Genomic DNA, 12,194 nt, shown 5'->3' with positions numbered 1-12,194 from the left:
GAACGTTTTCCCCTGCCGTTACGCCCCGTGCAGGCGAGGGCGGGGGAAACCTCAAGTGCCCGTGACAGGCCGTGACCTCCCGCCCTCCCGGTGCGCGCCTGAGTCGCCGGGCGGGAGCACGCCGCCGGGTGCAGATGAGCGGTCGGGGTCGCGCCCCTGTCATCGACCGCCGCGCCTTCCGCGGGCAGCGGGAAATTTGCCGTGGCGCTCGTCACCCGGGCCGCTGCTCACGGGCTCGGGCCGGCCAGGGCTGCTTTGCATGCTGGAGCTTGTAGTCTCGCCCCGGAGTCCTGAAAGGTTAAGCACCAACAACAGCAAAGGGAGATGATTTGCCCCCCAGGCGCCCGTACGTCCCACAGGAAACACTAACTTGTCCTTTAAAGCGTATTTTCAGTTTTAATAAGCTGCCTTGTAACGTGCAGCCCCGCCCCGCTCGTTCGGCGGGGGAAGGGACACGACGAGCTCCGCGGAGCTGCCAGGACCTGCTCGTCCCGTCATCCCCCGCGCCAAGATGTCGGCGGCTATCGCCGCGCTCGCCTCCTACGGCGGCTCCGACTCGGAGCCCGACTCGGAGCCCGAGGCCGAGGGCGGCTCCCAGCGCGCCGTCGTGCTCGCCAGCCGTGACGCCGTGCTGCACCTCCGGGCGCCGCCCGCCGCCCCCCCGGCCCTGGCCGTTGACGCGGCCCCGGAAGTAGCCGTGAAGGTAGGCGTCCCTGTGCCGCCCGGGGGGCCGGGGCCCGACGCGCCCGCTCGCCGCTGTAGCCGCACCGTTGGCCTCCAGCGCTCGAGGGACAGCCATGGGGCGGGAAGGGCGGGGTGCGGGGGCGGGCGGGTGCGCGGCCGGCGGGGGGAGATTTCCTGCCGCCTGGCCTTGCCCTGCCCTGCCCCGCGGCGTGGAGGCCAGCCTCGGCTCCGCTGGGGGACAGAGGTGGGGACGAAAGGAGGGCGTGTGTCCGGAAGCTCGGGCGGTGGATCCAGCTGTGGTGCTTAAGCTTATTAAAGCGTATTATCTTTATCTAAAAGTCGTGCCTTGCTTGGAGTTCCGCAGATACTCTTGGCTTCTGCTCCCCGGAGTTTAAGATGTTTTTCTGTCTGGTTTGCCCGGGTGGTGGAGTGACATCGATGCTTGATAGGCTGAGTGCAGCTGAATCCTGTTCTGAAGAGCAGCTTGAAAGCTGGTCAATGTTTCTGTTTTCATTCCAGTGTTGCTTGGGAAACCTTAATTTTCCGAGTTCGGTATCATATTGGTTCACCTTTGTGATTCCAGAAAGGGGGAGGGGAGGGTGTTGGTTTGGTTTTGGGACTTTAGTATAGGCAACTAATTTCTGATCAAAAGCAGGCGCCTCACCATGATGACTGTCACTGTAGTATTGTATTGCTTCCAATTGCTCTGAAAAGTTTCCTGTTTTGTGACAAAGAGGTGGATAGAATCTTTCAACTTTGTTGCCATTAGTTAATTCATATGCTATTGCAACTGATCATATTTGCATGTGCACATTATATTGTATGTACTTGCTAGATGTGCACTTTCTATCCCTTAGAGTCTTAGAAATGTCTACCTTTTTGATTTGCAGCCTCTGGCAGAGTGTCTTGTAGGGGCTTTGAAAGGAATGCTAATTAACATCTGTAATATCTTTAGAGTGTGAATGATGATAAGTGGCAAGTAGCGTTGGCTGTGCTCTTTGCCACTCTTAAGGCTGTAGCAACAGGTTTTCCCTTTGCCTTGCCAGCACAAAGGTTTATGCAGTTGCTTGGTGGCTGACATCAGGAAACTGATGTGGATTTAAAAAAAAATAATTCTGATGGAGTTATTTGTCCTTGGGATCCATTCCTCAATCTGGTTTGCAACGTAACTGCACAAATGCTGTGCCAGCATACTTAAATGCCCAGTGTAGGAACAAGCAGCTGGAGGAGAGACTCGATGATCCCAGAGGTCTCTTCCAACCTCATTGATTCTGTGATTCTGTTAGGTGTCAGTAGCACACTCCGATCAAAGCTGTTTAGCAGGCTATGCCCTGAAAGGGGTATCCACCAGTACAACTAGGACTGTCTCTGCCACAGGCGTTCTGCTAACCAAGATAAAAATGAGGTGAGGTTCTGAATACCAAGATGCTTCATTAAAATGTTGGCTATCATTTTTATTTGAGAACATAGATGAGATGCATATGGCTGAATGTATTCCTTGAAGAGTGATATCAGGCCTTCTTTTCAGACTTTACGGTTCAAGAAAGAAGTACTGGTCTCACAGACAACATGCTCGCAACGCCTTCCATGTCTAAAAATGATAGTGGCCCACCAGTCAGCAGTAAAAGCTTGCCAGTCACCACACTCAGGAGTTTATCCTAATTCTTTAGGATTAAAAGCCTTTACTGAACAAATAAAAAAGACATGATGTTTGAGTGTAGGTTACAAGAATTCTTTATGTACAGGGTTAGACAAACAGCAGGGTGAGGAGGAAAGGAGAGTTACAGTTCATTAGTATCACTTCACTTGTGCAAATGTTGTTTAGACATGAGTAAGGATCAAGTACTCCTAAGTGCATGGATATGTTTTACACAAGGGACCAGGAATGGATAAGAAAAGACGGTGGTAAGAAGGGAGGCTAGAAGGGTTAGTCACACAATAAATATAAACAACAGCTGCACACAAGTGTATTTTGGCAGTTGAGAACGTGAATCTTAAGTGGTTGGTGCCTTGCATGCTAGTTCTAATCGTTGTGCCTGTTTCTGGTTCAGAATGTTGGCCTATTAACTTGCACAGGCATTAGACTTGTGTGTACTTTAGAGAGGAATAGGTTCCTCACTCTCTTTATTAGTGAGGAGTAATTGTTAGCATGCTCAGCCAGAGTATTTGGGTTTTTTGTTGTTACTTAAATATGTGTATCAAATATAGCCCTAACATGTTACTCCAAGATGCATTTCATTATTCTACAGAAATCTGCTGAGTCCTTGCCTCAAAGTGCATCATAGATAAATCATATTTTGGTGAAAATAATTTTTCTATACTTGAAAACTCTACTGTAATGACTTGAAACTGTGTTTTAGAAGTTTGAGGGGATGGCTATTGTTACACTCTCTTCTTACAGTCTGCTTGTTATAATAGGCCTATTGCTGATCTTGATGTTAAATTACTCATAATAAATAACATTGAGTTATAATTATTGGTTACTTCAATCCAGTAATACTTCAGTTAATTTTAAATTTGAAAGACGACTAGATGAAAGTGCAGGTTTGTGCTACTATTTTTAGCACCACTGCAGTGCTGAAAACATTACAGTACCTGAGGGTAGACAACAGAGGAAGAAAGTGTGCACTTCTGGTCCCTTCATCCAGAAAAGGATATGTTAGAACTGCAAAAAGTTCAGAGAAGGGCAGCAGGGCTGCAGAAGGGTCCTGCTTCTATATGAGGAACTACTGAGGAGGCCAAAACCGAAAAAGAGATGACTGAGGTGAAAAGTATGACAGAGACCTACAAAATCATTAAACGGCGTGGAGAGGGGGTTGAATACTCACTGCCTGTTCCAGTACAGCAACTATAAGCTAACTAGTAGGAGCTGGGCTCAAAACAAACAAAAGTATGTAGTTCTTAATGCATTATGTAGTAGGGCTATTCACATGCCAAGAAATATTGTGTATGCAAGAAGTTTACACTGTTACAAGGAGAGTCTGGACAAGTACTTGGAAGAGATCCGTTGAAGGAAGAGGTGCCAGTGAACACACAGATTTCTTCAAGCTCACAAAGTCTTCTGTCCTGAAAATCCTTGGCTGTTGGGAGAGTGCAGAAGTAGTATCATGTACATTTGCCCTGTTCTTACTCTTCCCTAGGCATCAAGTTATCGTAAGGCTGATGTTTTCTTTTGTGGGGAGAGTGGATAGGTTAATGAAGGTATTTTCTTACTCCAAATACATCATCAGGTAGCAGGTAAGCATGATAGCATTGTTGATAGAGGCTGTTTCATGAAGGGAAGGGAGCCCACTTGCCAGCTACCAGGGCTAGGAAATATCTTCCCTCCAGCAGTGGTCATCGCAAGGGTCAGGACATATGGAATAGTTTTGTGGTGTCCTTGGCACTTCCGCCATGAGAGCAGAGGTTCAATACTTCTACTTGTCCACTCCATCATGAGTGGACTTCCATTCAGGTCCTGTGACTCCTGCAAGGATTTGTGTCGATTCATTGACTTGTTGACATAGATGCCGCTCTTCTCAGCTTCCTGCTGGTAGTTGTGTTTTCTGTATGGGAAAAGTAAAGTCCTATTCTACTTTTTGTCTCTAAGATACGGTAGGTTTCTCCACTCATGGCAGAAGCAGATCTTCGTGAAGCATAGCTCATCCATCCCATCTGACTCTAGTAACTGCACTGGCTAAGCACACACCATCCTGGTGCTTTGGTACCGGTTTTCTATGGACGTTTTTTGTCTTAATCAGCTTCATGGTGAGATTTAAGGCAGTTAAAATCAATAGTAGGTACAACCTTTTTGCCTCTGTGATGTTTCCCACGAGCTACTCCTGTGGTTTCCAGAGGAAGGGGGGCTTATCTCCCTCTCTCCCTCCCGTACAGGAACACTGGTGCTCTCTGCTTCTACTCAGGCCTTACACAGGCAGTGGCTCTTGTTGTCTTGCTCCAGCCTACTTTAAGCAGAAATATAGCCCACCTGAAGTAAGGCCTTAGGCCATTCTGCTCTGTAAGAGCATCTTGCTGTAGGATGGGTAGCTCCAGGACAGCTCTGTTGACTCTGGTTATTGTGGGGTATGAACCTATTGAGAACTTGAGGCACTGGGTATGAATTTGCCATAGAGATCTCCTCTCCAGCACAGCAGTGCACGTGATACTGGGCTAGGCAGGCTCTTCATCTCTTATGCTCTTAAAGCAATCAGTTTTGTGACATGATTAACTACAGTTAACGCAGTGAGAAGAAACCCAGAATATGTGTTAGTAATGGAAGTCTGATGATCTAGAACTCCTTTGCTGTTAGTTGTCCAGAAACTGGCAAAGTAAGGTGTGTTTGTTAGTGGTGGCTTTTATGTGTGGAGAGAATTAGGCTAATTAGGAATATAAATTGAAAAAGTCAAATACAGACACTCACATACTTGGTCCTTAACACCAGTGCATTATGCATGCTCGTTCAGTGTTCTAATAATGCTGGCTTTGATTTGAAACTGGAGGCCAGCATGTGTTTCAAGTCCTATAACATAGCGGTTTCCTTTTTTCACTCTAAACCTCTTATTTTAGGATTCTTTCTAAGTTATATTTTGCTAGACATTGCCAAAGCTAATTATAATTAATTTTTCTACAGTTTCTGCTGATATGAAAAAGTCACCCTAGGATTGCTCACAAAAGTATCTACCTTCACTAGTGAATTAAAAATGCTGAAGGAAAATCAGGAAATTGCACGTTCTGTGAAGAAATCACTTTCACAGGAAATGCTGCAGCTGTAAGCTTTGCTTTTGGAGAGAACATTTACTGTTTAGTCTCCATCAGTTCAGGGTGGCACTTGGATGGGAGCAGATTTTACGATATTTATGTACAGTGTCTTGTTCACTGCTTTTGAGGAGAGGATACTCAACTGGGTTGAAATCAGCTAGGCTGGCCTGGACCAGTACAGGAGCTGGAGGGCTTGTGTTTTCTTTAATGTGGGAAGGAGTCAGAAGTCTTGGGTCTATTTCTCTGTTGAATCTAGGTTACCTTTGGCACTATGCAGGTGTCCAGAAAAATACTACTTCAGAGGAAGAAATAGACTTCAGTCACATTTCTTAATGTTCTTTAAAACCTAATCCCTGCCCAGCTATGGAGAGAGGAAAGATACAAAGTCAGCATGTGACCATTCTGTAGCAGTGATGAACATAAGTGACTTGGGAGGTGTTGTAGAACCATAGAATGATAGAATGGTTTGGGTGGGAAGGGACCTTAAAGATCATCTAGTTCCAACACCCTTGCCATAGGCAGGGACACCTTTCCTCTAGAGCAGGTTGCTCAAAGCCTCATCCAGCCTGGCCTTAAACACTGCCAGGGAGGGGGCAGCCACAGCTTCTCTGGGCAACCTGTTCCAGTGTCTCACCACCCTCACAGTAAAGAATTTCTTCCTAATATCTAATATAAATCTACCCTCTTTCAGTTTAAAACCATTCCCCCTTGTCCTGTCACTACTTGCCCTTGTAAAAAGCCTCTCTCCTGCTTCCCTGTAGGCCCCCTTCAGGTACTGGAAGGCTGCTAGAAGGTCTCCCCAGAGCCTTCTCTTCTCCAGGCTGAAGAGCCCCAACTCTCTCAGCCTGTCTTCATAGGAGAGGTGCTCCAGCCCTCTGATCATCTTCGTAGCCCTCCTCTGGACTCGCTCCAACAGCTCCATGTCCTTCTTATGTTGGGGGCCCCAGAGCTGAACGCAGTACTCCAGGTGGGGTCTCACAAGAGCAGAGTAAAGGGGCAGAATCACCTCCCTCGACCTGCTGGCCACGCTTATGTGTTAGGAATGTTTTGGCTTCTTTTAATGTGGTGGGTTTTCTTGCTTTCTTTGATACAAAATATCTTGTAGAGAATAGATATTCAGAACTTGTCACCCTGCAAGATGCTAGGAATCTACCCTAGTTCAACAAACCCATTTAACATATGCTTTTCTTGTTGGTTTATTTTTATTTTATTGAAGTTAGTGGGATGGACATTTACTGTTAAGAATGTATGAATGGATAGAATGACTAAAAGCTGATAACAACCAAATCTTAATGTTGAGACTTCACTGTAAATGTCATTAATCTCTTGGTAATAATAAATTTGAAAATCTTTGGAATGAGATAATACTGTGTATTTGACAGCCCAAGTGGTTTATGCAAGAATGGGTCAGTGACAAATTGCTTATGCTTATGTGGCTCATGGGGTGGGGTCTTAATTTAGCACATTTTAATTTAATGGATAATTAAAACTAATTAAATCTTATGCAAAGCAGCCTGCCCTTTTTAGCTATTTGGCTAATTAGTAATGAATTTACCTGGGGAGAAGGGAATATTGTAGGTTTGTTGCCTAAAATGTCCAGAAACAAAAATCATGTAGACATCAAAACTCTTTGCTTCCACAATAGAAAACTGGAAAACTCTGACCTTTGTTTTCTTCTAACAAACTTTTTGTTTAGACACAAAGACGCTTGAGATTTGTGCTAAATTTGTCTTCTAAATGCATAAATGTCTCTCATATTAGCCACGTATTAGCACAGTGGGGATTACAGAATTTGGCCAAAATTTAAAAATAATGTGGATTAAAAGGATTGTGAGTTGCATTGACATAAACAACATTATATTCTTCATAAGGAACAGAATTAGCATCCAGTGTTGCAGTCCATGCTGCAGCTTGTTTCTTTTACTTAAGGTTTTGCTTTGATGCCTGTTACAAAGATTTGGCCTGTTTAATTCAAAAATGTTTTGGTCTTGCACACATATAAAAGAAAACTTCTAGTGAGCTTTTTTTCAGATTTTTTTTTTCATTATTGACGTACTTTGCATTCTATAAATCAAGTAATTCTCATAGATGGTAACGGTTTTGGTTTTTGGCATTCAGATAGGATTTTTCCAAAGAAAAAAAGGACTGTGGCATGTTTAAGGAATCCATAAGAAGGAAAGCTAATCTGATTTACTGTATTTATAGTCTAAAATCCCTTCTATTTCCTGTGCTCTTTCCTATGCTGACTTTTAACTGGCCAAAGGGCCTTTATGGTAGGCTAAAGGAGAACGCCTTGGTAGGAGCTAGACATTCTGTGATATCTAGGGAGTCATAATGAAGCACTTGTTTGTCTACATTTACGGTTGAAAGCCTCTTTCTGGCTCAAGGTAGATTCCTTAGGAAATGCTAATACTTCAGAGTACAGCCCTGAGTGCCGTTCCCCTATGATAGCGTGATGCTGTGTTGTAGGATGAAAGAGGCAAAAGGAGAGCATTTAAGTATCAAATAATTTTTTTACTTAATCAAATTGTATCTGAACTGTAAATCAAGCTGATCCTGCAAGTAAGTAGACAGAACATCTATTTATCAAAAAGCCAGACAAAACCCCAACCAACACACCAAGTAATTCAGTGATAAGACATCATATACTTCTTTTTTGCTTTGCATCGGGAGTGATACCTTTGAACACTCATTTAACCTGTCTACCAAACTTCAGTGAATCTACAGACAGAGCAATTTCAGTGTTTGGCTGTCTTATTTCTGCCAAGTTGTATAATCTGAATCTCTTTTTAGGCTGAATTAGGTTGTTCAATTTTTCTACACAGGTCATATTTTCTTAGACCTCTGATAATTCTTGATTTTTCTCTTTTGAACCCTTATCAGTACCATCTGTCTTACCTGATCTGTGGTGCCCAGTGTGGCCACTGTATTTCAGTTCGGCTCTTCTTACCAGCGCTGAGAAAAGCAGAGATGTGACATGTAGAGCTGAAGTTTGCAGCTCCATGGTATTATGTCTTCCAAGAAAGCTATACTCAGTAAAACATAACTTCGTAAAACCTTAATTCTTCTTTTCCAGGTTATATGGGGTGTACCACCTTTAATGATATTACAACATGACATAAAGCCCCTGTTCATACAATTTCCAAGTTGCAGCAAACACAAGCTGCTTCTCTGCCAGTCCTACAGGTGAGCTTTTAGCTTTCTCTGGAGGAACACTGTATCTGTTAAAACTGACAGCTTCTCGACCTCCCCTTTTATGATTCCTGTGCCTTTGTGAGTGGGAAATGACCTAGAGTAATACTTAGCCCATCATTAAGTTCAGATTCCCTCCTCTTTCAGCCTAGCTACCCATAGTCTTCCATCCTGCAGAGCCACTTATGTCACACCTGGGACATAAGCTACATGATGAATTGCTCACCTTAGGCTTTTAGATAAATCAAGACATGTCATGTGTGACCAAAAAAAAAACTACAGCACAGTAGAGGGACAATGATCCCTTAGGTTACCTTATCTCAGGCACAGCTCTGCTAGACTGCTTCCCCATGATCCCTTCCCTGTTCACTGTAGTTATGGCAAATGCTTCTAGAATGCATGCAGTTAAGTTCTGTTGGCCATTGCCAGCATAAAAGGACAGAGTTGTAAGACCTGTATGTTTACTTTTTTCACATTCGGGGCCTTAGAAAGAAGAGTTCTGCTGAAATGGTCTTCTGGCAATGCATGCAGTTGTATCCAGTGATCTTCACCATGTGCAGAGGTTGCTGATGAGTTCCTTCCTCTCATTAAAAAAATCCAAAACACCCCAATGCAGATAGCTTGCCAATTTGTGATTGATGGACTAGGTTAATATTTTTAATGTTTCTGCTACCTGTCAGAGTCTCATAACACTGTACAAAATGGCATTTATTGGATGTTGACTAAAGTATAATTTGTCTGCTGCAATTCAAACTCTTGCCATAGACTATCATTTCAGAATATGTTGTGTCAATACTTTATTTTCCTATCAAGATTTCAATTCTGTAAAATACTGGGAAGGTAAAGTAGAGCACTGGGACATGTTCAAATTATTATATAGTTTCAAGCAAAATGGCATAGTGAAAAGATAACTATTATGTGGTTCAGTAGCATATTAACAGATCACCATTTGATGCCCATATATATGAAAGCATGAATAAGGCTAGAGGTCTTGGGGAGTGTAGCCTGATAAATATAACATGTGCTTCAATTCCAAGGCTCGGTGGTTTCCACACAGAAAGACTACGCCTGTGGTGGTTTAGGAGTGAACATGCTGTGTGGCTTCCAAGTGACTCAGCACTGTTCCACCAGCAGCGAAGTAGAACCAGAATTGCTATAATCGTTCAGCAGAGGATCAGCTTTCATGGCACAATCTGTTTCTTCTCTCAGTTACTGTGGCATATAATAGGACTTAACAGGGAGAAAAGAGGACGAAAAATAGCAGAACAGAAAAATTCTTGGCATTTTTGCAAAACTGGATTTTTCTCACTTTTTCAGTTTAAAGAGCAGGAAAAATCCTGTCTTAATTTCAAGTAAACTGATAACTGTTTAAATGTCACCGACAGTTGGTCAGATACATTCTTGCCTTATTATCAATGATATTAGTCCTTATTTTCTCAAATTATAAGGTTGGTGGATGGGAAGTCTAGCTGGCAAAGCAAGCTGTGTGATGTGACTTGAAAAAGTTCTCTGTGGAAAATGTCCTTAGGTCACGGAGCTGTGAAATGAAATGTAAGTATGTAGGTAATACAGGTTAGGAAATGGTTTTGATACGCTCCTTTTCTAGCTGGGGGTGCGAGGAGTCTTTTTTTTTTTAGTTGCTGAATGACTGGATTAGGCCTGCTGTGCTGTTCCCAGGCAAGTTCATAGCATATGAAAGTCAGGGCTGTGAGTGTACTGGTAGCTGTTGTCATCCAAGCCCAGTGAATTGGAAAGGTCGTGTGATGAGAGAAAGGAGGTCAGGCCGAGAACTGGCAGCGCTAAGGGCTCAAACAAGAACAGTGCAATGGCTGGACCTGCCTGTTAAAATAATTGATACACAGTGAGAGTAAAGCTTTCTAGTTGGACTTTAACAATTCTACTAAAACAGTGGTCTTGGTAGAAAAACAATTGATGGCATTGCTGATGTCATTCTCTTTTTTTTAAAAAAAACAAAACAAAACAAACACTTTAGGGGGGACACAATTTTAACCAAATATAATCGGGTAACAACCAAAGATCTTTAGCTACTGTTTTTCTTTTCTGTGTTCTAGAAAAGCAGGTTTTAAAACCGTTTAAGTTTTGCTTGCCTAAGCAAAATTTGTTAGTAATTGACCTACTGTTGAAATGGGGAGAAAAAAGGCTTCTGAGCATGGCATGTCAGAGAATAGCTAACAGTGTTAAATAAGTAAAGAATATACCATTTTGCTCTTTCAAGATAGTGTAATACAAAGCAAGATTGAGTTTGTTCAAGGTAATTTTTTATTAAAGAAGTGACTGCTAAAATTCGATCCTCTGTTGTGCCACTTCCCTTTGTGAGTTGCAGATGCTTTTGGATCCTGTTGTAGGTGAGCACTGATTAAACACTGATGCTAATATAGCTTTTTCAGTATAATTACAAGGGATATTATCAATATGCTAGCACATTGTAAATCCCTTTCAAATGCATTTATTCTAGAACAAAAATGCAGGAAGTAATACCAGTAATAATACAGCAAAATAACATTCTCCTTCATTTATTGAGCCCTTAATTGCGGGGAGGTAGCGTCAATTTAGGATCAATGTAAATGAGCCTTTGTAGAGCTCTGTGAAACCAGGTCTTTTTGAGCACTGCCCCCTAATCAGCCTTTTTCTTTCCCGTCTTCTCCATCTTCTACTTCAGCCACCTATGCTCTTCTGAGTTTTTCCCTTTGAGTTGCTTGAGAAGTTATTCTTTTGGTTAACCCCTTTTTCTTGTCCCTTCATCTATTGAGTTAAGTTTTGTCACAACAGGCTTGGAAATGTGTTTAAATACTGAAGCTGAATTATGTTCATACCTTTTGGTAAAATCTTGGAGATAAGAGATTGTTGGATTCTCTGAAACTCATTGCTATACATATGTTTGCTCTGATATCTATTTTTTTTTCCCCCAACTATCTTTCAAAACAGTGACTTGTGACTTCTGCGTTCTACCTTTTGTAGAAATCTAGTTTTCACACTTTTATATTAAATTGGTGACCATTTTAACTGGCTCTTCTTTACGAGGTCTGTTTTTCAAACATCCTCAAAAAAAAAGCTTGCCTCCAATCTTACTACTGTTTTTAAAATGTGTGCATGAAGTCTTTAAAAAAAAGTAATAATATGCAAAATTCCACATGTGTCTTAGAGTGAATTTCTTAGTGAGGACCTGACATTGGTTTTGCAATCAGTATTTTTTAAAAATAGAAACTTTGGCCAAGCTACTTTTCTCCTTTGTAGTGCTAAAAGTGTCAACTTGAACTACAGCCCTAATTTGATCTGAAATGGGGTGATGTCATATATGTAAAAGTCTGTATGTGAAAAATGGTTTATTGCTATGTCTGTTCTATTTCAGGAAGATGTGGAAACAGGAGTCCACCTTGATCCTGCTATCAAGGAAGTTCAATACAATCCCACTTATGATACCATGTTTGCACCTGAGGTAAGAAACAATATTGGTCTTTAGAGCAGAAATGCCTTTGGCTTGAAGGGCAGAGGTTCTATAAATCTTGGGTGAAATTCATATAAGATATATCTTCTTTGGATATTTGCTGTATTTTGGAATC

At 42.4% G+C, this 12,194-nt stretch overlaps 1 protein-coding gene across 1 annotated transcript in view; it reads left to right on the top strand.

Annotated features, from left to right (window-relative positions):
- The first annotated feature begins 505 nt into the window (after window positions 1–505).
- The window catches only part of CDC40 (cell division cycle 40), a 43,798-nt gene continuing 32,109 nt past the window's right edge, over window positions 506–12,194 (top strand). The window contains exons 1-2 of the mRNA XM_068404073.1: window positions 506–703; window positions 11,984–12,070. Coding sequence (XP_068260174.1) covers window positions 512–703; window positions 11,984–12,070 — 279 coding nt within the window. The 5' untranslated portion in view covers window positions 506–511. The remainder of the gene's footprint in view (window positions 704–11,983; window positions 12,071–12,194) is intronic.

Source organism: Nyctibius grandis, chromosome 1, assembly GCF_013368605.1.
Source record: "Nyctibius grandis isolate bNycGra1 chromosome 1, bNycGra1.pri, whole genome shotgun sequence".
NCBI classification, from domain to species: domain Eukaryota; kingdom Metazoa; phylum Chordata; class Aves; order Nyctibiiformes; family Nyctibiidae; genus Nyctibius; species Nyctibius grandis.
This window is presented reverse-complemented; position numbering and strand designations above follow the sequence as displayed.